At 43.8% G+C, this 25977-nt stretch overlaps 1 protein-coding gene across 4 annotated transcripts in view; it reads right to left on the reverse strand.

Annotated features, from left to right (window-relative positions):
* The window catches only part of A2ML1 (alpha-2-macroglobulin like 1), a 50260-nt gene that overhangs the window by 13251 nt on the left and 11032 nt on the right, over nucleotides 1-25977 (reverse strand). For 2 of the 4 annotated variants that reach the window (XM_010805531.2, XM_010805532.3), the window contains exons 9-27: nucleotides 25384-25498; nucleotides 24489-24598; nucleotides 22616-22783; nucleotides 20702-20926; nucleotides 17956-18016; nucleotides 17276-17421; nucleotides 16439-16588; nucleotides 15706-15900; nucleotides 14074-14167; nucleotides 13563-13683; nucleotides 12385-12613; nucleotides 11715-11841; nucleotides 9521-9642; nucleotides 8513-8564; nucleotides 8069-8152; nucleotides 5017-5193; nucleotides 4771-4852; nucleotides 3838-3994; nucleotides 920-994 (exon numbers count right to left, since the gene is read on the reverse strand). In XM_010805531.2, the coding sequence (XP_010803833.1) occupies nucleotides 920-994; nucleotides 3838-3994; nucleotides 4771-4852; nucleotides 5017-5193; nucleotides 8069-8152; nucleotides 8513-8564; nucleotides 9521-9642; nucleotides 11715-11841; nucleotides 12385-12613; nucleotides 13563-13683; nucleotides 14074-14167; nucleotides 15706-15900; nucleotides 16439-16588; nucleotides 17276-17421; nucleotides 17956-18016; nucleotides 20702-20926; nucleotides 22616-22783; nucleotides 24489-24598; nucleotides 25384-25498 (2490 nt within the window). The remainder of the gene's footprint in view (nucleotides 1-919; nucleotides 995-3837; nucleotides 3995-4770; nucleotides 4853-5016; nucleotides 5194-8068; nucleotides 8153-8512; nucleotides 8565-9520; nucleotides 9643-11714; nucleotides 11842-12384; nucleotides 12614-13562; nucleotides 13684-14073; nucleotides 14168-15705; nucleotides 15901-16438; nucleotides 16589-17275; nucleotides 17422-17955; nucleotides 18017-20701; nucleotides 20927-22615; nucleotides 22784-24488; nucleotides 24599-25383; nucleotides 25499-25977) is intronic. The other 2 variants (XM_010805533.3, NM_001191301.2) reach the window with 1 other exon arrangement.

The following is a 25977-nucleotide window of genomic DNA, read 5'->3' on the forward strand; positions in this document are numbered from 1 at the left end:
AATAGCACAACTGTTCTGGTCTTAAATCACTTGTCTGGGTCTCATCCTGATTCTTCTGCTTAGGAGCTCTGTGCCCTTGGGCAAGTTTCTTAACCTCTTTCAATCCTCCTTTCCTCATCTGTAAATTGTGAATAAATAGGATTTATCTCACAGATTAGTGTGAGGTTCTAATGAGAAAAAGCAATGAAGTACCTGGCACATAATAAGTATCTGGTAAAGAGTGGCTGTCATTTAGTTGTTAAAGTAAAACAGTAATACAATTTCCAAATAATAGTTTAGAAATTTTAGAAAGTAGAGACTGGAGGAAACACCCACTATACCACATCACTTCAAGATACCTGCTATTATTGTTTGTATAATCCCTTACAACTTGTCTTTTATGTTATTTTCAAGTATAAAATGTAATATATTTTTATTTTAGCATCACTTTACTAGTGTGTGAGATGAGTGCAATTGTGCGGTAGTTTGAGCATTCTTTGGCATTGCCTTTCTTTGGGATTGGAATGAAAACTGAGCTTTTCCAGTCCCTTGGCCACTGCTGAATTTTCCAAATTTGCTGGCATATTGAATGCAGCACTTTCACAGCATCATCTTTCAGGATTTGGAATAGTTCAACTGGAATTCCATCACCTCCACTAGCTTTGTTCATAGTGATGCTTCCTAAGGTGCACTTGACTTCACATTCCAGGATGTCTAGTTCTAGGTGAGTGATCACACCATCGTGATTATCTGGGTCATGAAGATCTTTTTTGTATAGTTCTTCTGTGTATTCTTGCCACCTCTTCTTAATATCTTCTGCTTCTGTTAGGTCCCTATCATTTCTGTCCTTTATTGGCTGGAGAGGGACAAAACTAGCTAACTTTCTCTAGAAATAGGCATGATCCAGAGAGTGTCAAGGGGAGGCGCTAGAGAAACTCACATCTATGGTCTTGCCCATTTCCAACAATGCAGCTGTAATGTAGGCAGTCAAGGAGACCTCATCATCAACTCCACCCTGGAAGGAGAAAGGGAGACAGGAAGTCAAGGCTGCAGCCAGCACGTGCAAAAATTGTGTGCAAACTACAAACTACAAAAAGGTGTCCCCTCTGAACAGATGAATTAGCAGATGCAGGGAATGGACATGTGGACACAGGGGCAGGGGAAGGGTGGGATGAATTGGGAGAGTAGCATTGACATATAATACACTAGTTTGTGTAAAATACATAACTAGTGGGAAGCTGCTGTATAGCACAGGGAGCTCAGCTCAGTGCTCTGTGATGACCTAAAGGAGTGAGATGGGGGTGGGAGGGTGGGAGGGAGGTAGAAGGAAGGCTCAAGAGGGAGGAGACGTACCTAATTCCCACTGTTGTACAGCAAAAGCTAACACAACACTGTAAAGCAATTATCTTCCAATTAAAACAAATTTTTTTATTTATTATTATTTTTTACCTGAAGGATAATTGCTTAACAATATTGTGTTAGTTTCTGCCATACATCAACATGAATCAGTCATAGGTATACATATGTTCCCTCCCTGTTGAACCTCTGTCCCACCTCCCACCCCATTCCACTCCTCAATTTTTGAATTAAAATAAAAAGTGCTCCTTTCCACAGGCTGACTCGACCTCAAGACTCCAGGACAGACAGTGGGTGGGCGCGGGGAGGAGGACTGGAGGGACTTCAGTGACTCACAGCCTCCAACAGTGACCTTCAAGTAACCTTCAAGAAGTAACATGAGGTCTTCAGCTCTGAGTGGGTATTTAGGAAACCCAAGAGAAGTGGTTACGAAGCATAACAGATTTTTTTTTTTTAAAGAAGGAAGCAGGGGATACGAAGAATCTGAGAATTTCTTATTCTCAGGTTTTTACTGAATCTGAGCTTCCCCAGATGAATGTTCTCCTCAAGTGGCACAAAGCCCAGCCTCTTTTCCAGGAGACATTCGGTGACACCTGTCCTTGATTAATGACGTTCACAGAAGAATATTAGTCTTTTCTTTAAAAAAATATATAATCTAAATTATGATCTTTGTTCAATAGATAAAAGAACAAACACTTAAAAAGGTGAAATAGTTTGTTCAAGAATACACAACTAATAAGCTGAAGGGCTGGGATTTGAGCCCAAGGAGTTGAAGTCCAGAGTTCCCGCTAAGGACCAAACCACCAAACTTGACAAGACGAATGATGTGTTTCTTGACAGACTGCCCAGCTCTGGTAAGATAGGAGGAGGAAAAACCTCTAGAATCTTGTTCTAGTCACATCCAGGCTTGTACTATACATATGGGGGACACTGCAAGGACCTTGCATAAGGAATACTAATGAATCATACAAAGATTTTGTTTTCAACACTCAAGATTTTTAATCCAGGGCCTGGAATAGCAATAATGATCCCTCCAGGAAAGTTGGTTCGGTCTTTCTTTCACTGGATCTGTTCTGAATCGAACAAGAGCTACTCACACCCCAGCACCTCACCCTGTGTTGGGAGGGGTCAGGCATTGCAGTGAATGGAGGCGAGCAATGCCCCTGGAGTCCAACTGCTGGGGTTCAAATGACAGTCCTGCGCCCACAAACAATCACCTCGGGCACTTTACTTAACCCCTGCACCTAGTTTCTTCATCTGTAAAATGGAATTAAAAATGGTATGCCAGGACTTGTGTGTGTGTGCTCAGTCGTTTAAGTCGTGTCCAACACTTTGTGACTCTATGGACTATGCCCCACCAGGTTCCTCTGTCCATGAGATTCTCTAGACACGAATACTAGAGTGGGTTGCCATGCTCTCCAGGGGATCTTCCCAACCCAGGAATCAAACTCACATCTCCTGCATCACAGGTGGATTCTTTACCCACTGAGCCACCTGGGAAGCCCCATGCTAGGACTTAGCATATTGATTTGTTGTAAACATTAAATGGGCTTTCCAGGTGGCTCAGTGGTAAAGAATCTGCCTGCCAAAACAGGAGATGCAAGAGACACGGGTTCGATCCCTGGGTCAGAAAGATCCCCCAGAAAAGGAAATGGCAACCCATGGGAAATCCCATGGATAGAGGAGCCTGGCAGGGTTGCAGTCCATGGGGTCATAAAGAGTCAGACACGACTAAGCAACTAAACAACAACAAACATTAAACATCAAATAAACGGAGTACATAGTGCCTGGAAGGGAGTAGACCCCTTACAATAAACACTGGGCTGGGGACTTCCCTGGTGGATTAAGAATCTGTCTTCCAATGCAGTGGATGTGAGTTTGATCCCTGGTTGGGTAACTAAGATCCCACATACCCTGGGGCAACTAAACCTGTGTGTAGGACTACTGAGCCTGTGCTGCAGCAAAAATCCAGCCCAGCCAAAATAAACAAATAATTACTTTTTTTTAATAGCAAAATTATTTAAAAAAAAAAAAAAAGGCACTGGGCTGCCTAGGAATCCCCACCAGAGCAAATGGCTTTGCTTCATACTTAGGGAGTTCGTAAAATGCTCAGAGACCTTCTAGTCCAGTGGTCCTCAAACTTTAGCAAGTGTTTGAATCACCCAGAGGGCTACATTAAAATACAAATGCTGGCCCACATCCCCCAGAGTCCTCTGACTAGGTCTGGGGTGAGAGCTGGAATTAGCATTTCAAACAAGTTCTCAGGTGGTGCCGGTACTGCTGAACCTGGGGACCGCACTTTGAGAACCATATCCTAGTATATTCTCTCATTTTACAGACATGGAAGCTCAGGCTCAGACTGGCTAAAAATATTGACCAAGGTCACCCCTTAGCCAGGCCAGAGACCTAAAGAACCAAACCCCGGGCCAGCACTCTCTTGATTCTGTGCAATCAGAGGTCAAGTTCTTCTCAGGGACTCCAGGTCCCTGGGCAGGGCCGCACCTTCATAGATGTTTGAAGGAGCTTTCCCACGTTGTCGTAGCAGCCACTGGAGAGCTGGTTTCCTGCCATCCACTCAAGAGCATCCTGGATGTTCTTGTCGTCAATGAAGATGAATTGCCGAGCCTGGCCAAAGCATTTGGTGACAAAGGCTGTCAGCCTATATGGTAAAGAGGGAAATGCACATTAAGGCAGATTTCTAGGTGAGGGTTCAATGTGTTAAGTTGATTCAGTAGTGTCCGACTCTTCACCACCCCATGGACTATAGCCCACAAGGCTCCACTGTCCATGGGATTCTCCAGGCAAGAATACTAGAGTGGGTTGCCATTTCCTCCTCCAGGGTGTGTGACAGTTCTACAGCTTGTTCTGGTGTGTGGTTCCAGAAGAGGAGTTGAGGAAACATAATGCCATAGTAAGCCTGGAAAAGGGAGGCCTTACTTGGCCTTCGTGGGGACAAGAACTGGTAGGTTCAAGGTGGGGGAGAAGGGTAAGGGGTTTGACCATACATGAAGCTGAAATAAATAGTATTAAAGTGATAGAGGAGGACTTCCCTGGTGGCACAGCAGATAAGAATCCACTTGCCAATGCAGGGGACATGGGTTCCATCCCTGGTCCAGGAAGATTCCTCATGCCACAGTGCAACTAAGGCCCATGTACCACAGCTGCTGAGCCCACACCTAGAGCCTGTGCTTCACAAGAGAAACCCACACACCACAACAAGAGAAACCCCACACACCAAAACTAGAGAATGCCCACAGAGCAACAGAAACCCAACACGGCCATAAATAAAAAAATAAAATTTATTTTTAAAATATGTTTAAGTGGTAAAGGATAGAAAGCAAGAATGGGGTGCAGGGGAGGATAGAGGAATAATTCCAAAGGGTTCTGGAATTATGCTCTGAGGAGCAGAACTCACTGGGAATTGGGCAACATTACCATGTGTTTCCATTTCCATCTTGCTCCCCAAAGGCACTGTAGGAGCCATTACTGTGTTTGTACATCAGTTCCCTCTGGTACCCTGGGAAGCCAGATGTGGTTTTAGAGGAGAGCGATAACTTCACAAAACACTCCCATGGCTTGCAAGGATAAGGGACACTTCAGATACCAAAATTCCCTGTGTCTTAATAACCCAACCATAGGCCCCAAAGCAAGTGTCCAAGAAGAAAGGGTGAGCCAGCTCACCCAGCTTCAGGAAGCCCACTGCTCGAGACCAGATTTCCTCCGTCAGCAGCTCTGTCTTCTCCAGGTACTGCAGGACGTAAATGATAGGTGCGAACAAGACCATGTTCTGCTCCCCACAGCCCCTTGGCATCTGCACCAAGTTGTCCAGGTTCTGCAGGGCTGTGCCCATGATGTCTCCTGGGGTCCAAAAGGAGAGGGAGAGAAGATGGTGGGAGAAGCAGGGACCCTGAAGAGTTATCATTCAATGAATACATGTGTGCCAAGTCGCTTTAGTCATGTCTGACTCTTTGAGAACCCATGGACTGTAGCCCACCAGGCTCCTCTGTTCATGGGATTTTTCCAGGCAAGAATACTGGAGTGGGTTGCCATGCCCTCTTCTAGGGGATCTTCTCTACCCAAGGATGGAACCCACATCTCTTATGTCTCCAGCATTGGCAGGCGGGTTCTTTACCACTAGCACCACTTGAGAAGCCCTCCAAAAAACACATATTACTTAGCATTTTGTGAGTCATTACTCTGTGACCCCAGGGACAACAGTCTCTACCTCGAAGAGCCCATAGTCAGTGGGGCAAGCAATTACAATACACTGCAATTCTTTTGTTTTGGCTTTTTTTTCTTCTTTCTTTTTTTTGGCTATGCTTTGGTTGTGGCATGTGGGCTTAGTTGCCCAGAGACATGTGGGATTTTAGTTCTCTGACCAGGGATTGAACCCACATTCCCTGACAGCTCAGTTGGTAAAGAATCTGCCTGCAATGCAGGAGACTCTGGTTCGATTCCTGGGTCAGGAAGATCCCCTGGAGAAGGGAGAGGCTATCCACTGCAGTATTTTTGGGCTTTCCTTGTGGCTCAGCTGGTAAAGAATCTGCCTACAATGCAGGAGACCTGGGTTCCATCCCTGGTTTGGGAAGATACCCTGGAGAAGGGAAAGGCTATCCATTCTAGGATTCTGGTAGAATCCTTTCACATTTCACATTTCACTTTCACATTTCACTTTCCCTGCACTGAAGGTGGATTCTTACCCACTGGACCACCAGGGAAGTCCCACAGTTCTTGGGATCTAGTTCCCTGACAAGGGATCAAACTTGGGCCCCCTACATTAGGAGCTCTGAGTCTTGGCTGCTGGACCACCTGGCAAGTCCCTACATCACTATTCTAACTTATTATAAGCAATTATAACATAGTACTATAACATTAGGTATGTACAAGGTACTAGAGTACACAGACAGATACATAGGCCACCTGAAGGAGTGCAAGGCTTTAAAACGCTGATGAGGGATGTACCAAAACCTGCAATTCTTAGTCTCAGTCTCTAAGCGCCTCCACTGCGTATAACTACATCACCCTTCGAATCACCACGTCTCACTCAGACACACACATCCTCCTGGCACGCTTTTCCACGTTAAATTCCCCAACCCCTCCATATACTTCACAACCCAGGAAGCCTGATGTAAGTGATTCATGAACATCTTCATTTCAGTCATTGAGCTCAATTTGAATGTATAAATATGTCCTGAATGTCAACTGCAAGAACTGCTCCAAGAACAAAAATGAAAAAGACATGGCCTTTGGGACTTCCCCGGTGGTTCAGTGGTTAAGAATCTGCCTGCCATTGAAACATATACATTACCATATGTAAAACAGAGAGCTAGTGGGAAGTTGATTTATAACACAGGGAGCTCAAGCAGGTGCTCTGACAATCTAGAGCGGTCGGATGGGGTAGGGGATGGGAGGGAGGTTCAAGAAGGAGGGGACATATGCCTAGTTTTGACTGATTCACATTTTGTATGGTAGAAACCAACACAATGTTGTAAAGCAATTATCCTCCACTTAAAAAAAAAAAAGAATCACCTTCCAATGTGGGGAATCGATCCCCCTGATATGGGAAGATTCCACATGCCACGAGGCAGCTAAGACCATGCACCACAACTACTGAAGCCCGGGCACCCTAGAGCCCGTGCTCCGCAACAAGAGAATCCACCACACTGAGAAGCCTGTGCACCACACCTAGAGAGTAAGAGAAAGCTCGTGCAGGAACGAGGATCCAGGGCAGCCAAAACATAAATAATAAAAAAATTTAAGTAAATAAATAGACAGGACCCTTAGCCTCAAGGAGTCCTCAATGCAGTGTGGAAGACACAAAAAGATAGTGAGTTATAATTCAGGATGGTGAGTGCTATATTAGAATCAAATGCAGAAAAAAATGGACATTTTAACCTGGAAGGGATCTGGGTAGGGGGTAAGAGTAAAGAAAGAATAACACATATAGCCTTCTACTATGTGCTAGATACTGTGCTGGGAACTTGATATTATATTATATTTAATCTTTACACCAATCCTGAGAGGTAGGTTATTAACCCTTTCTTACAGAAGGGAAAAGAGGGACCAAAATCGTTCACTAACTTATCCAAAGTCACATGGCTATTAAATGGCATAACTGAGATCCTAAATCAGTTTGATACAATTTTACAATTTTCAAGCTCATGTTTTCCTACTTGCTCCCTCTTCTTGCCCAAAGAAGTGGCATACCCTTTTAAACATGGTTGAATCTTCCCAAAATTATATTCAAATGGGTAAAGTTATTATTCTTAAATGGTTACCACAAACATTTTGTCTCCCTTCTACTCAGTTTATAGACTTAAACCTAAATACATATAAAACTTAATGAGCTTTAACTTCCTCTTCCCAGTCTCTTTTCTGTTTTTTGTCTTTGTTTCTCTATTTTTTGGGTCCTGGCTTACGGCATGTGGGATCTTAGTTCCCTAACCAGGGATCAGACCCAGGCCCCCTGCAGTGGATGCATGCTGTCTTAACCACTGGACCACTGGGAAAGTCCCTCATTCCTGTTTTTAACTGGGTATATGTCTATATAATCCCATCCGTACTGCATCCAAACTGTATGTGCTCAGTTTATAAAATAAGCTCTTCTTCCTTCATCTCTTCCAGTCTACCACACCTTCCTTCAGGTAGGTCCATAGGCTTCAACTCACACCACACCTTGATAGCTGCTGGCCCCACTTTTTCCTTTTTGAGCCAAGAATCTCTGGTTGCTTACCCAGAACAGCAACATAAGCCCTGGCTGAATCAGGAACAACATCCACAGGGACCTCCAGGGAGATAGATTCTGAAGCCACTTTTCCTGTCAGGGACAGAGAAAGGGTAAAACACTAGAAAGGTGGAAGTAGTGGGGCTTCTTGAGCCCAAACCATAGAAAAACTTGCCATCACCCGGGGTTTTCTGTAACCACTGCTTTCTGTGGGTTGGAGGTAGATTTTTTTATTACTATTCATAGCGGTCTTTGCAAAAAATAAATTCCAGCCAGCATCATAATGTGCTGTACGATTTCTCTTCTTTTCCTGCCTCTCTGCTAGTTGGCTCCCCTGGGAAGGGCACCCCTAGACTCTCCTATTTTTTTCTTGTCCTGTAGATTCCTCCTTTTGCCTAAGAAAATCTATTGCTAAGGGAATTCTCACATCAACCCCTCTCTGTGTTCACCCACCTTTTGGGCACAGCAGTGAGCTGTGTGTCTTCTCCACAAGGACTCCTTCCGGCTGACAGGAAAAGAGACAAGGATGGGTGAGAAAAACTAGATGAGTATCAGGGCAGGTGGCCCTGGAGGGATAAGAAAGGGAAGGGAAATGGGAAAAAGAGGCCCTGCTTGTGCCCTGAGGGCTTCGCTCACAACTGGAGAGAACAGAGCTTCTCTTTGACATTCAGAAGGACTCCTTTTCAACCCAGGGAGGGGCCTCTCAGTAAGATTCTTTCTGGGCTAGAGCTAAAGACAAGTTTGGGACACTTCTAGGAGACAGGATGGGCAATGGAATTCATAGTGATGTGACGCAGCTAATGCTGACATAGGGATTTTCATAGGAGAAACTAACATTCATTGAATGTCTCCAAAGTACCAAGTATCAGAGGAGTGGGAGGGAGGAGTAGGAGGGAGGGGATATATGTATACATACAGCTGAATCATGTTGCTGTACAGCAGAAACTAACACAACGTTGTAAAGCAATTATACTCCAATTTTTTAAAAAAAGATAACATTCCTTCTTAATCTTATAAGGGGTCACATGACCCACTATGATGACCCTTATATCCAGATTATGTAAATTGTCAATAATGTATCATTTGATATACAGTCTTCTGTCTCAAAGAAAACTCATGCAACTGTGCCTTGACTTCCAAAGTGCAGGACAGTTCTCAGGGCTTTCTGAGAAGCTCTTTCCAGGGTATAATCCTCAAATCTGGCTTGAATAAAATTTTCCATTTCTTTCTTAAAAAAAAAAAAAGTATAGGTACTATATTAGACACTTTCATAGGCCATCGGTACGGGTTTATCAAGTATTTAAGAGCAGAAATGGCTCAGGGAAGGATAAAGGTGAGCTACCTGATGGCAGCTGGACTTAGAATGCTGCAACAGACTCACTGATGTGGTCGGACACATGCTGAACATCCCTGGCTTGGTAGCTGCCTTTGCCTCTGAAGCTAGACCCGCAGAAAACTCACCTTGACCAGAACTGGTTTGATGAGTGTGTCACTCCCACCCTTTAGGGGAACAAACGCCTTCTGGCCCCCACAGAGTTCATTGCTGTTCAGAATCTTTGTGCTGATAGTGAAGTTTACATGACCTGAGAAGAAAGAGGGAGAAAGGAAGATATTGGCCCCATTGGCACAGGTACCAATGAGGTCTCTTCCCCACTAGACTGTTGCTTCTTAAACTTGATACATGCAAGTCACCTGCAGCTCTGGTTTGTTACAATAAGAGCTCTGCATCAGTGGATCTGGGGTGTGGCCCACAGTCTGCAGCTCCAACAAGCTTCCAGGAGTCACTGATACTGGTCTAGCGTGTTAGGCAGCCTCTAAGGGGCCCTGACAACCCCTGCATCCTGATATTTACACTGCTCTGTCATCTTCTCCCCTTGCTTGTGGGCTGGATTTAGTGATTCACTTCTAAAGAAGAGGATAGAGCAGAAGCAGTGAGATGTCACTTCTGAGATTGGTTAAAAAAAGACTGTAGGGACTTCCTTGGTGATCCAGTGATTGTAAATCCACCTTCCAGTGCAGGAGACGTGGATTCGATCCCTGGCTGGAGAATTCAGTTCCCACATGCTGCAGAGCAACTTAGTCTGCAAGCTGCAATGAAGATCCAGCACAGCCAAAAAAAGACTGTAGCTCTGTCTTGGGTTCCCTTTTCCCCTTGAGACACTCACTGTGGACGAAGCCAGTTGTCATGTCAGGAGGCAGTCGGGTGAGAAGAGCCATGGGTTAGGAAACAGAGGGAGCCCACCAACCAACACCTGAGGCCAAGAACTGCAGCCTTCAGTCTAACAGCCCATGAGGATCAGAGGCTCTGGAATAACTGTAGATGAAAGTTCTCTCCTGGGCAAATCTTTGGAGGAGAACACAGCCCTGGCTGAACTTCATGAGAGGCCTTGGGCAAGAGGCACTCAGCTAAACCATACCAATCACTGACCTACAGAAACTGTGATAATAAATGTTCTTTAAGGCTGCTAAATTTTAGGGTAATTTGTTAAGCAGCAGTAGATCACTAATTCACCCATTGATCACAATTTTAGTTGCAAGGATTTAATCTGAGAGCAAATGACATCTGAAAGGATTATTGTGATGATTGTATGTGTGTGTGTGTGCCCACATGTGCACTCGACCAGTCAACTCTTTGGGATCCCATGGACTATAGCCCACCAGGCTCCTCTGTCCATGGAATTTTTCAGGCAAGAATACTACAGTGGGTTGCCATTTCCTTCTCCAGGGGATCTTCCCAACCCAGCGGTAGAACTTGGGTCTCTTGTGTCTCCTGCACTGGCAGATTGATTCTTTACCACTGCACCATGCTGCTAAGTCACTTCAGTCGTGTCCGACTCTGTGCGACCCTATAGATGGCAGCCCACCAGGCTCCCCCGTCCCTGGGATTCTCCAGGCAAGAACACTGGAGTGGGTTGCCATTTCCTTCTCCAGTGCAGGAAAGTGAAAAGTCAAAGTGAAGTCGCTCAGTCGTGTCCAACCCTTAGCATGGACTGCAGCCCACCAGGCTCCTCCTTCCATGGGATTTTGCAGGCAAGAGTACCGGAGTGGGGTGCCATTGCCTTCTCCGCACTGCACCATGAGGGAAGCCCAAATTATGATGATTAAATGAGCTAATTAATGTAACACAGTTAGGATAATGCCTGACCCATAGTTAGTGTCTGACTAGTAACATGAAACTATATCCCTTGTCCTGGCATAAATATATTTTTAAAATATTTATTTATTTGGTTGCACTGGGTCTTAGTTGCCACACCTGGGATCTTTGATCTTCTTCGTTGTGACAGGAAGGACACACGGGGTATTTTTTTAGTTGTGGCATGTGAACTCAGCTGCATCATGTGGGATCTAGTTCCCAGACCAGGGATTGAACTTGGTCATTGGGAGTGTGGAGCCTTACCCACTGGACCACCAGGGAAGTCCTTGGTATAAATTTTAAAAGCTCACCCTTTCACACTTGAAATAGTCCAATGTGGATAATTTGGAGTCATCTATCAAAGAATATTTGCTCATTTATTTATAACCTAGACTTAAGAGGGAGAAAAATAGAGGCAAATATACATAGAGGAAGGAGAAAACAAAGCAAATGTAGCAGAGGAAAGGGTAGTATTCTTAACCTCTGTTCTCTCCTTGCCTACCTGCCACGTCCTGCTCTTACCCAGTTTGACAGCCGTGATGTTCCAGTGATAGGATTTTGCTTCGTCAGCACACAGACAGGTGGAGGCCCGAGTGGCTGTCTGCGTTTCCACTCGGTACTCCTCTGACTTAGCTAGGTTAGTCTGAACCTAAAGAGGATATTTGAAAGACAAAGGATATGAGTAGGACTTCTCTGGTGGTCCAGCAGTTAAGAATCTGCCTGCCAATGCAGCAGATACAGGTTCGATCGCTAGTCTGGGAAGATCCCACGTGCTGAGGGGCCACTGAGGTCATGCACCACAAACCTGTGCTCTAGAGCCCAGGAGCCACAACCACCGAGCCCTCATGCTACAACTACTAAAGCCCGCGTGGAGCCTGTGCTCCGAAACAAGAGTGGCCACCACAATGAGAAGCTCGCGTACCACAATGAAGAGTAGCCCCCACTCACTGCAACTAGAGAAAGCCTCCCAGAGAGAGGCCAAGTGGCAACAAAGACCCAGCACAGCCAAAATAAATCTATTAACTAAAATAAGTTTTAAAAAATAATAAAGGATATGAGTAAAGCAGACAATGCACAGAAGGTTAGGAAGATGGGAGGGCCAAGACACTGATGTCTCATCTTCTTCTCTGGGGAGATGGGTATGCCTCCAGTGTAGGGGCTGATACCTGCTTCCTACATCCCCAGCTCTTACCCTGATGCACTTCTTCAGGTAATTGAAGATGGTGGCAGTCAGACGGAAGGATTCACCACGAACCACTGAGTAAGGGAGCGTCAGATCAACAAAGAACGGCTTGAAGGCAGTCACTCCAACGGTGGGTGAGAGGCCAAAACCCTTGGACTGGGAGGTGCAGAAAGTCATGGCCTTCCACGTGGTGATGGTGTCAGGAACCGTGATGTGGACAGACTCCTCTCCCGAGTAGCTGTGAGAACACAAGAATTCAGCTACAAATTCGCCTGCAGAAATGAATATTTTGTTGCTCTTGTGCATGGCGGGTGGGGTGGGAGGGAAGCAACTGGACTGGAGGCCTAAGTGAATCTCAGACTGTGAGTCTTCAGGTGAGGCTGTACAAGTATGGGAAAAGTGTGTGTCTGAGGATTGGGGGAGGCGGTATGTGTGTAAACATATCTGTAAGACAGCCCAGTGCCCTCCGAATCTGTGAGAATATTCATCCTTATGGTTTGTCAGGACAAGCAGGAAAGGAGTGAGCACAAACCAAACTAACATCAAGATGTGCCTTTCTGTTGGTGTGGCCCTGCCCTGTCTGCACTGCACAAATGTGAAGATGTGTGGATTTGTTTTGAATGATCGTTTACAATTGTTTAAGAATCCAGAGGAAGAAAAACGTTCTCATATTTCCATTAAACCTTCTTGGCTTGAGACTTCTGTTTATTCTTGCCACCTCTGCTTTATCTCTTCTGCTTCTGTTAGGTCCTTGCTCTTTCTGTCCTTTATTGTGCCCATCTTTGTGTGAAATGTTCCCTTGGTATCTCCAGTTTTCTTGAAGAGATCTCTAGTCTTTCCCATTCTATTGCTTTCCTCCATTTCTTTGCATTGTTCACTTAAGAAGGCTTTCTTATCTTTCCTTACTATTCTCTGGCTTGAGACTTGGGTTCATTAGAAATTATCTGAGTCTGGGATTTCCCTGGTGGTCCAGTGGCTAAAAGTCTAGCTCGAAATGCAGGTAGTCTGGTTTTGATCCCTGGTCAGGGAACTAGATCCCACATTTTGCAACTAAAGGGCCCACATGCCACAACTAAGACCCAGTACAGTCAAATTAATTAATTTAAAACAATTATCTGAGTCTGGGCTCTCTCCTGACTCCACACTGTATATATATAATCTTGTTATACCTTTGAGGTATCACTTACCCAACAGGAAACAGATCCCACAGCCAAGTCTCTGGAAAGTACTGGCGAACCTGAGACTCTTCCGGCTGAACTGGCTGGAATGGAGCTGGCTTGAAAGCCATTGGACGAGCTTCATTCACTGCTAAGGAGACCAGGAATAAGGGAAAAAGCAGAGGTGTCACTCAATTGTGTCACGCAATAAGTCAAAGTAGAGGGAAGACATTCAGAGGGAAGCGGAAAACATGCAAGTCATAGATGAGGTGGAAGGACCACTGAGGAACTGACTAGTCACAAGGCTATTGGGGAAAGTGACAGGTGGGGATGTTTGCCCAGAGAATGAATAGATAAGAACTTCAGGCTTCAAAAGCCCTCCCCATAGAAAGAGAGTGAAATCCTTGGGGAAACTGCCTGCATCTATAACCCACAATCCATTATCATCCTGGCTAGAGGCTCAGAGCAAGAAGAGGAGGCAAAGAGGGAGCTTTCAGAGTTCCATGATTCTAAATATTTCAGTGAATCAGAGGCAGCTTACCTTCAGCCATCGTATGGCTGTATCTTAAATTCTGGTGACTGCAATCTATTGGCCTCTTGATTTTGGCATTGGACAGTATTTTCAGGCCCATGTTCTGATAGGCACCAAAGGGACCAGAGAATGAAGTGTTAGAGGGGGTCCTCTCCCTTACTACAAGGGCTACTGCTTAGAAATTTCACCCTCAAAGGGTTGAACCAACACATTCTTTGCCTACTAATTGTGAGACCTATACCAACCACCAAGACTGGTTCACTTCTATTCCAGCCAGCATGAAAGTCTCTCAGTGAAAACTTATTTCATTGTATTTATATATATATATATATGTATGTATTATGCATATGTATATACACACATATGCATACGTTTCTGCAGAATGATCGTCACAATAAGTCTAGTTAACATCCATTACCATATATAATTACAAAAAATTATTTTCTTGTGATGAGGACTTTTAAGATCTATTCTCTTAGCAACTTTCAAGTATGCTACACGGTATCATTGGGTTTCTCCAGGGGCTCAGAGGTAAAGAATCCACCTGCAATGGAGGAGTTTGATCCCTGGGTCAGGAAGACACCCTGGAGAAGGAAATGGCACCCCACTTTAGCATTCTTGCCTGGGAAATCCCATGACAGAAGAGCCTGGCGGGCTACAGTCCACAGGGTTGTAAAAGAGTTGGACGGCTGAGCAACTAAACAACCACGTACAGTATCACTAGCTACAGTCACTATGCTGTACACTACATTCCCAAGACTTGTTCATTTCACAACTGGAAGCGTGCACCTTTGAACACATTTACCCATGTTGCCCGTCCCCTGTCTCCCATCTCTGGCAACTACAGTCTCTTTCCTGTATCTACGAGTCTGTTGTTAACTGTTGTTTTTAAATTCCAAGTATAAGTGAGATCATACAAGGTTTGTCTTTCTCCATCTGACTTATTTCACTTAGCATAATGCCCTCAAGGTCCATCCAGGTTGTTGCAAGTGACAAGATTTCATTCTTTTTTTGGCTAAATAGTAGTATTCCACTTACTTCATTGTTCGATATGTTTAATACTTCTTCCGAATATTAGTCACTGTATCCTTATTATTTGATTTGAAATGAATTTTCTGAGGGCAGAGACCATATCAGCTTGATCAATTAAATAAAAATATATTGAGTGGATCAGGCTCAAAAATATATTGAAGGATAAAGTATTAGAGAGAACAAAAAGATTGAACAAGACCTGCTTCTGGACCTCAGAGAATCAATGGCCAGACATGGGCCAAAGCATTCCAAAACTTTGCTGATAAAATAAATGCAAAATCTTTCGTAATAGGAGACTTCTGGTCTACCTTTCTTTGTGTGTGTGTGTGTGTGTGTGTGTGTGTGTGTGTGTGTGTGTTCCTTCTGTACTGATCCCATGGAAGTCAATGTTTGCAGACCCCAGAGAGAGGATAGGTATATAGCCTCACATGTGGGAAACTTCTTCAAGCATAAGAACCAAGAGAGGCTCCTTGCCCACCAGGAGTTTCTTTCAAGATTTTGCCCCTGTCAGTGCCCACCTGAGCCCACATGCTTTTGTCGATATGGACTTTCCTTTCCCCCTCCCACCACCATTGTTTCTATGAGAACAAAATGGGTAAGAACATCCACCTGGAACAAACTGAAAAGGTCTGTTTTTTCAGAGATCCAAGGCCTCCACATGACAAGACGATTGTTCCAACGCTCCTCGAGCACTGGCTGAATAAGGGGCTGTGGAACGTTCCAACCATCAAACCCTGGACACTCATCGTATTCAGCCACCTGATAGGGGTAGTGATTGTACCAGAATGGGAACATCCCATAGACCTGAGAAAAGACAGGAAAGGAAATTAATCTTTTTTTCTTAAGCAAATGAAATATTGACACAGTGAAATCACTTCTCTCAGATTCTGTGGCACAGTTTACTGTCTTTGTATTCTTTGTCTTCATTACTCCAGAATTTCTTTCATCCTAAGTCCCTTCCTCTAGTTCATCTTTTCTCATAATCTGATCTTTATCTCCTTATTTCATCTTTTCTGATCCCTATGATCATATTAACCATGCCCTTCTCATATCGTGTTTTTCGGGGGCTGGGGCATGCCAAGCAGCTGGCAGGATCTTAGCTCCCTGACCAGGGATTGAACCTGGGACCTAGGAGTGAAAGCCCTGAGTCCTAAACACTGGATTTCCAGGAATTTCCCATATCATCATTTCTACCTTCATGTCCACACCAGCTTTGCCTCCCCCTTGTGTGAGGCACTGTTTCCCTGAGACTCTCTTTCCTGCTCCCTGGAATCCATCTCTTATCCTGATGCAGCCAGTCTATCTTCTCTGTCGACCCCTGCCATGTCAGCAGACCACTCACCGAGCTATTGCTCAGTTCGCTCTCTGGTCTAAGCAGCAAGACACTCTCATCCACGGCCCGGACTGCACACAGGGACCCAGGGGCTGCCCGCAGCTGGAGGTCCACATCTGCTCCTGGAAGCTGCTGGGAAGGTGAGAAGCCAAGGGAAACCTGGGGTAGAGAAAAGGACAACATGGGGATCAGGTCAGGCTAGAGAGGAAGAGAAACAGTCATCAGCCATATGCCCTAAGTACGGTCCCTAGCCCACTCCTTCACTTTTTTTTTAAGGGTCACTTTGTCTTTTTTTTTTTTTTTTTGATGTGGATTATTTTTAAAGTCTTTATTGAATTTGTTACAATATTGCTTCTGTTTAATATTTTGTTTTTTTGGCCATGAAGAATGTGGGATTTTAACTCCTTGACCAGGGATTGAACCCAAACCCCCAGCATTGGAAGATGAAGTCTCAACCAGTGGACTGCCAGAGAATTCCCCCGAGTCCTTCACTTTTATACTGATTTTTCTTTGTAAAGTCTTGCCCTTTAGAAGCAGTGTCTTGTGATACAGTTGGAAAAAGTAAGCAGCACAGTAGAATAATACAGGAAGTTTAAAAGACAGAAAGTAGAAAGAGAATTTATGGAATAGATCTACAGAACATGTGACTTCCCAGCATGACCTTTTAAAAGAAGAAGGAGAGACAGTTCAACAAACCATGCTAAAGATACAGAACATGACATCCAGCTTCAACATTATCCCCTGCCTTCCCTAGTGGCCTTGTCTTATCTCCCTCCACGCCCAGGATACACAAGCTCCCTCTCTCTGCCCAGACCTTTCCTTCAACCGCCTTAACTGCCATTTTACCTGATTGTCAAAGCACATCTCCACTGAGAACTGGATTTTGTCTGCTATGACACCTCCATTGGGAAAAACAGCGTAGACCACCAGGGAAGGATCAGGGGCTAATCTAGAGTTGAAGACCAGTGGGAGAGAGAAGGAGCCTTTCAGTCCTGAAAGAGAAGAGGGGATCTTCAGGCATAAGAGTACACGCTCTTATGTGTACCAATGACATCCAACCTGTGTCTGCACTTCTCCCTGAGCCAGCCACGGGCAAGTTGTTCCTCATTTTTCTGATCTGTGGTTATTGTTCTGTTCTTGCTACTCCTGCTCTTGCTTCTAGTATAAGAACTGTTTTCTAGAAGTTTAAAGTTTTTTCTTGTCTCTCTTTTTTTTTCTTTCTTTCTTTTTTGTTTGTTGAATTAATGTAAAAACAATTTTACATTACAAATGTAATGTAAATTTACAGGAGACTTGGAAAACACAGAATGAAGTTACATGTAGTTCCACTATATATTGCAAGTATTTTTAAGTAGATAAATGAAGATTTTCAGTTGGAGTTTCAATATCAAACTCTCAAAAATTAATAGAATGAATATACAAAAAAGTAGAAGGAAACTACCACAAAGGAGATCTGAAAAGCATTATAAACCAATTCAACTGGAAAGTTAAAGTTTAAGTCTCCCAAGAGATTCATGAACACTCACCTTTCATCCTGGACTTCAGGTGTTTCTGCCCCTCCATCTCCAAATTTCCTTTCCCTATTAACTAAAGAGAAAAAATAAAAATCATCAACAACATAGAAGTTAGAGGAGTTTAGCCTTGGTCCAATCCTTACATCTCTCTGTAAGGAGAGGCTTCTTTCATAGTTCAAGAGTCCAGGTAAGTACTTTGTGGAGCATCCTTCAGTTTGTCAAATGTTGGATGGTACCCAGAATCCTGATGACTCTTCCTCCAGTTGGGGGTCTGCAAAGGACCGGGGGGGGGGGGGTGGGAGGAGACACAGGCCACCATGGCTTTGGAACCAGAAACCATTCTTCACAACAGATAGCTGACACCATTTCTTGAAGATCTCTAGGTTTTATTCTTTTATGATCCCTGTAACATAATGTCCACTAAAATCCATCCTTACGACCTTTTTTAAAAAACATTTTTTTTCTACTGAAGTACAGTTGATTTATAATGTTGTGCCAATCTCTGCTGGACAGCCGAGTGACTCAGTTATACACATATATACATTCTTTTTTTAATATTCTTTTCCATTATGGTTATCCCAGGAGATTGGATATAGTTCCCTGTGCTGTACAATAGGACCTTGTTGTTTATCCATTCTATATGTAATAGTTTGGATCTGCTAATCCCAAACACCCAATCTATCCCTCCCACAAGTCTCTTCCCCCTTGGCAACCACAAATCTGTTCCCTATTTCTGTGAGTCTGTTTCTGTTTTTACAACTTAAAAAAAATTATCACTCAATTCAAAATTCAGTGGAAGTTAAAGGTGGGGGGGTTGGGGATAAATTGGAAATTTGGGATTAATATATACACACTACTATATATAAAATAAATAAGCAACAAGGACCTACTGTATAGCATAGGGAACTCTACTCAATACTCTGTAATAACCTCTAAGGGAAGAGAATCTGAAAAAGAATATATATACATATGTGTGTGTGTGTAATTGAATACTTGAAACTAACACATTGTAGATCAACTATATATAAATAAAAAATTTTTTAAAGAATTCAGTGGAAATGAATACATCTTAAACTGTCTTGAGTCCTCTGACATTTGACTTTCTGGCAAGAAATCTCTTTTTATCTCTCCCTTCCTGTTCACTCTCCCCTGAAAATGAACTCCGTGCAATGGTTTCTAAGTAGGCCAGCTCCTCAGGCTTCAGTCAAGTCCGCACTGATCTGCTCCAATTCCACTTTTCTCGTAAGCCTCCCACACTTCTGTCCTGAACTCAGTACATATATTATAACTCTGCCTTATTATTTCCCACCCACCCCTCCTCATTTTGTCATTTGGATGATTGTTTTAGATTGATGGAGACACTGAAATGATTTAGGGGGAGAAAGTCTTTCAGAGACTTTAAGAAGATGATAAGGGAATAAAAAACTCTGGACCATCAAACCCAAGGTTCACAGGAGTCCAGTTCTTGAGGACTTCCTGGGGAGTTGGACTCAGGGTGACCAGTAAAACTGTTAGTCTTGGTTTTTCTTTTTGTTTTGGGGGGTTTTTTTGGCCGCACAGCAGGGCATGCAGGATCTTACTTCCCTGACCAGGGATCAAACCCATGCCCCTTGCAGTGGAAGCTCAGATTCTTAACCACTGGACCACCAGGCAAGGCACCAAACTGCTTGTCTTTATACATTTTTTCCAGACCACAAGTTGTAATCATATTTCTCCAGCAAAGTTGCTATCAAAGTTAACCCTATATTATCTATTTTAAAACACTGACCAATGAAACACATAAGGAAATTTATTCTGAGTCCACATCCTCTCCTCAGTCTCCCTCCCATCCACCCACCCAGCTCCCTTTCAGCCCTTGTCAGCAACATTTTCTCATTAATTCCTAGTATTATTTCCTCACACAATTTCCCTGGACTCCTGTTCAAAATCTCCTTATTACCTATGTCCTCCCATCTTCTATACCTATATCAACATGGTAGCCACTGGGCACATATGACTCCTGCTGCTGCTGCTGATAAGTCGCTTCAGTCGTGTCTGACTCTGTGCGACCCCAGAGACGGCAGCCCATCGGGCTCCCCTGTCCCTGGGATTCTCCAGGCAAGAACACTGGAGTGGGTTGCCATTTCCTTTTCCAATGCATGAAAGTGAAAAGTGAAAGTGAAGTCGCTCAGTCGTATCCGACTCTTAGTGACCCCATGGACTGCAGCCTACCAGGCTCCTCTGTCCATAAGATTTTCCAGGCAAGAGTACTGGAGTGGGGTGCCATTGCCTTCTCCGCATATGACTCCTGGATTCCTTGAAATGTGACTTGTCCAAACTCCTTTAAGTATAAGATACATACTTTGAATTTCTAATGCATACTTTGCTACACGGTTGAAACAAAAAAATGTAAAATATTAATTAATGATTTTTTATGTTGATTTCATGTGGAAATGACCATATGTTGGGTTAGATAAAATATCCTTTAAAAGTTAGTTTCCCCTGTTCTTTTAATTTTTTAATGTGGCAAATAAAGATTTAGAAATTACCTATATGGCTTGCATTACAGCTTTCTACAAAACTCTTTTGGCTGTACTGCACAGCCTGTGGGATCTTAGTCCCCCACCCAGGGACTGAACCTGCACTCCCTGCATTGGCAGAGCAGTCTTAACCATTGGACCACCAGGGAAGTCCTGTCTTATATCTATCCAGACTGTTCACTTGCTCTGACTCACTGTCCTTATTCCCTTTCCTTCCAGTCCCCATCTCCCAGTCTCACATAGTAGGAGAAGGTGATTTCCTGGTCAGGCTTTGCATCAGCCGGATCGATGTGGTAATCCACCAGCACTTCCTGGGGCCGGCCACATTCCAAGATGCCACTCAGTCGACGGATGCCAAGGAAGCTGCGAGTCGGGTTGTAGAAGGGCTGCAGGTGCAGGTAGGCATTTTGGTAGTAACGAGGCACTTGCTTTGGATCATGTGTTTCTACCAACTGGAACCTTCCCTGAGAAAGAGAGAGAGAGAAAAAAAAGACCTTTAAAGGCATGTACCCCAACTATATCAACCCGGTAGGGCTGTTGTGATTCTCAAATCTGTACTCCCTAACAGTGGCGTGTAGATATTTCGCTAGAGGTCCAACCAAGAATGTTTGAGGACTCCATAATAGTGGTGACTTGCAGCAACATTTTGGTATGTCAGGGTATAAAGTAAGGGCTGATATATAGCTGTCAGGTAATAGAAAATTGTCGATAATATACCTTCACACACTGATGCAAAGGAGAGACAAGTTTGACTAAGAGATTAAAGAATGTATCTCAAATCTAAGAAAACTAGATACAGAGGATAATAAGACTGAAAAGCAATCAATCAATATCAGGCTACCCTGGTGGTCCAGTGGTTAGGACTTCATGCTTCCAATGCAGGGGGCATGGGTTTGATCCCCGGTCAGGGAACTAGATCCTACATGCCCAACAGTCACACATACAAAAAAAGACTGAAAATAATCGTTTCTAAGAGGAGTGATTGAGTGATGCCTAGAGTACAGAAATAGGCAAATTAGTCACAACAGAAATAGTACATATTTGCTTATGGGCTATAATTCTTCCTCCTTCCCCATAGCAACATCCTCTACCAGGGAATCATAGACCCTTTTGGTCTAACTGTGGACCCACCAGGTGACTTGTTTTGGGGAATGGATATTCAAATATGTGAGCTAAGTAGAGGCTCAGAAAAGTCCTTGCATGTCTTTTGCTTTTGCATCTCTTCACTGCCATGAGAATGGGTATGTGCTTAGTCACTCAGTCATGTCCAATTCTTTGAGACCCTGTGGACTGTAGCCCGCCAAGGCTTCTCTGTCCATGGGATTTTTCAGGCAAGAATACTGAAGTGGGATGCTATATCCTCCTCCAGGGGAATCTTCCTGACCCAGAGATCGAACCTACATCCCTGTGTCTTCTGCATTGCAGGTGGACTCTTTACCCACTGAACCATTGGTATACCTGTACTGTCTCCGCAGATCATGAGACTTGTGGAGTACAAGCCTACAGTCACCTGGTCCACAGACATAAGGAACTCCACCAAGATGGGCAGAGACGCCATCAGACTACCCAGATACAAGACCAGTAAATACTTCCTGTTGTGTAACACTGAAGTTCTGTAGTTTGGTTTTTTTTGTTTTGGTTTCTTAGTTCCCAGATCAGGGATTGAACCCGTCACCCTCAGCAGTGAAAGCATGTCCGAACCACGGGATAGCCAGGGAATTACCCTGCAGTTGTTTGTGAAGCAGCAATTGATAAGTGGTACAAATAACCTTTCAAGTTGTGCAAAATCTAGAATTCTCTTTGCTGTTTTTATGAGTAATAAGAAGAAGGAAAGGGGGAGTAAGAGGAAGAAGATGATTCTGAACCATTTTTTCCTCCCTAATCTGATTTCAAATAGAGAACCAGATAGAGAGGCAGTTAAGTTATAAAATGAATTAATAGAAATAGCAATTTTTTTTTTTAATCTGAAGGGTCATCTATTTGATGAGAATTTTAAATGGTGGTGTCTAAGAAAAACTTTCTATCGAGGGGAGGGCAGAACTGGTAACTAAGTGGGGTGATGGACTTACCGGGAGGGCAGAGAGAGAAACAAGGACATTCTGAAGTTTTCCTTCAGATGGTCTGTGCTGGAAAGGGGAACTCCCAGTGCTTACCTCCAGAGAAACACTTTTCCCGTTCCAATTAGCCGTGTCTAGATTGAAGGCAGCGAGGCCATTGTTGTCAGTAGTTAGGATCTGGTTGATGTCTCCATTTTCTCCATGAATCACCAGATACACTGAATGATGCTTGAGGAGGGAGCCATCGTGGCCCTTAACTCTTATCTGAGGGGTGAAGGTCATTAGAGTAAGTTTTGGAGTATGTTCAAAATTCTAAGGAGACATTTCAGGAAGAGTCCAGAAGAAGATAAATGTGATGCGAAGAGTCGGAAATGAGGATCTACGAGGAATTGAGAAACATACAGAAGTAGCTTGACCTGGAGCAGAAGTAGACTGGCCACACATAGGATAGACCTAGATATTGTCATGCTGAGTAAAGTAAGTCAGACAGAGAAGGAGAAATATCATATAACATCCCTTATATGTGGACTCTAAAATGAAATGACACAAACGAACTACTTACAAAACAGAGGCTCACAGACTTGGAGGCTCACAGCTTAAGGTTGTGGTGGGGAAGGAATAGTTAGGGAGTTTGGAATGCACATGTACACTCTGCTATATCTAGAATGGATAACCAACAAGAACCTACTGTATAGCACAGAGAACTCTGTTCAATGTTATGTGGCAGCATAATGTAACAGTGGATGGGAAGGGGCTTTGGGGGAAAATGGATACATGTATATGTATGCCTGAGTCCCTTTGCTGTTCATCTGAAATTATCACAACACTTTTAATCAGCTATACCCCAATACAAAATAAAATGCTAAAAAAACAAATGAATGATCAAAAAAGAAGTAGATTTGCCACATGGCTTAGGAAACATCAGATCAGATCAGATCAGTCGCTCAGTCGTGTCCGACTCTTTGCGACCTCATGAATCGCAGCACGCCACATCAGGGCCCCTCATTTTCATACCCCACTGCCAAAACTCTGTATATTTTTTTGCTTTCATTTTCCTACAGAGCATCCTCTTCCACTCCTAAATTGTATAATCCTTAGGCTCTAAGACAGTCTGGATCTACTCTTGGTCTAAAGAAGAGATGACCAAGGAATAACAGATCTGAATATGTACAATACTATAGTGTTCAACAATTACTTGGGAAGTGAAGAAGATAAGCTAGAGAGAGGGGTGGAATGCTAGGAATCAGAGAGAAGACACTTCAATTTTTTAAATCTCTAAAGACGATGCTTAAGGAGCCATCAGTGGCTCGCTGTGGCAGGAAGTTTGATATTAACCTTGCCTAGATGCAGAAACTCAGACTTGAGGATCTCACCAGGTAACTTGCAGCTCTAAAATTCAAAGACTGACACAGGAGGAGGTGAACCCCTGGCATTCGGAGGGTCATTGAAGTCACATTAGTATTTTAGGCACATCTCATGTGAGATTAAGGACACACAGTGCCAGGAATTAAGCACATACTCTAGAGCAGGGGTCTCCAACCTCCAGGATCTAACGCCTGCTGATCTGAAGTAGAGCTGATGTACTAATAATAGAAACAAAGTGCACAATAAATGTAATGCACTTGAATCATCCTAAAACCATCCCCCCAACATCTTCCACAAGTGGTCCCTGATGCAAAAAAGGTTGGGGACTGTCGCTCTAGAGGCAGGCTGCCCAGCTCCGACCATAATTACCACTTACGAGCTGTATAACCTTGGGAAAATCACCTAACCTCACTAACCTCTCTGTGTCTCAGCCTTTTTGTCTGTCAAATGGGGCCAATAATAATGTCTAACTCAGGACTGTTGTACAGATTAAAGTGAATACATACAGAGTACTTAGAAAAATGCTAAGTTAATATGTGTTCAGGAAGGAGTTGACAGGGTGGTTAAGCGTTTTTTGTCTGAGCAGAGATGAGTTTCAACATACCTTTCCACTGAAGGGGAAATTGGGGTAATAATAATCATTGGTGTCTTCAAAGGTCATGGATCCCATTTGTGAAGAAATGTATATATCCCGAGTGGTGTTGGCCTCCACTCCTGCAGAGGGAAACCAGGTGTATGATGATCTAAATACCTAACATCCTCATCTTCATGTTTAACATAAGACTACCTGAAAGGATGGTGCCACAGGAAGTGAGAAGATGACTATCATTCTGACCAAAGATCTAAACCAACTCCTCCTTCCCAAACTTTTGGGGAAGTAGGGAATGGATAGCAGATGAAATCTGACATTTCCCATTGACTGTGAACTTAGAACGGAGTCCCTTCTAAGCACTGATGAAGGCGAGTCTTGAGTCGTCTGAGTTGTTGTTGTTGTTCAGTCACTAAATCATGTCCGACTCTTTGAGACCCCATAGACTGCAGCATGCCAAGCTTCCCTGTCCTTCACTAACTCCGGGAGTTTGCTCAAACTCATGTCCATTGAGTAAGTGATGCCATCCAACCATCTCATCCTGTCAACCCCCTTCTCCTCGCCCTCAATCTTCCCCAGCATCAGGGGCTTTTCCAATGAGTTGGTTCTTTGAATCAGGTGGCAAAAGTATTGCAGCTTCAGCATCAGTCCTTTCAATGAATATTCAAGGTTGATTTTCTTTAGGATCAATTGGTTTGATCTCCTTGCAGTCCAAGGGACTCTCAAGAGTCTTCTCCAGCACCACCGTTTGAAATCATCAATTCTTTGGCACTCAGCCTTCTTTATGGTCCAACTTTCACATCCACACATGACTACGGGAAAAACCATAGCTTTGACTATACAGGGTCTCTCTCTTGGCCAACTCTTTTCCTTTCCCTTTTCTTAATGAACCGAGGAGCATCCCACTTACCTGTCCCTTCCTCCACCACAGTAGCCATGATATTGATGTCTTGTCTGTAAAAATACCCAGTGAGGTTGAACATGGACATGGCCACAGAAGTTGAAATGCATCCTGCTTTGTCAATCTAGTGAGGCAATCAGAGAGAGAGAGGGGGGAAGAAAGAGGGTGAATAACCTAATCTCTACTTCTTTTTAAATTTATTTATTTACTTGGCTGCACTGGCCTTAGGTGTGACATAGGAGATCTTTCATTGCAGCGCACAGGCTATCTGTTGTGATTATACAGGCTCCAGGGCACACGGGCTCTCTAGTTGTGGTGCAGGGTTTCAATAGTTACAGCTCCCAGGCTTAGCTGCTGAGCAGCATGTGGAATCTCTAGTTCCCTGATCAGGGATTGAACCCACATACTCTGCATTGGAAGGCAAATTCTTAACCACTGGACCACCAGGGAAGACCCTAATCTCTACTTCTAACTCATGATGTCCTGTAGAAGAAAATTATTTCTTATCTCTATACTTCAGTTTCTCAATTTTGTGTGTGTGTGTGCCACATGGCTTATGGGATCTTAGTTCCCCAACTGGAGATTGAACCTGGGCCTTTGGCA

Source organism: Bos taurus, chromosome 5 (genome assembly GCF_002263795.3).
Source record: "Bos taurus isolate L1 Dominette 01449 registration number 42190680 breed Hereford chromosome 5, ARS-UCD2.0, whole genome shotgun sequence".
Taxonomy (NCBI): domain Eukaryota; kingdom Metazoa; phylum Chordata; class Mammalia; order Artiodactyla; family Bovidae; genus Bos; species Bos taurus.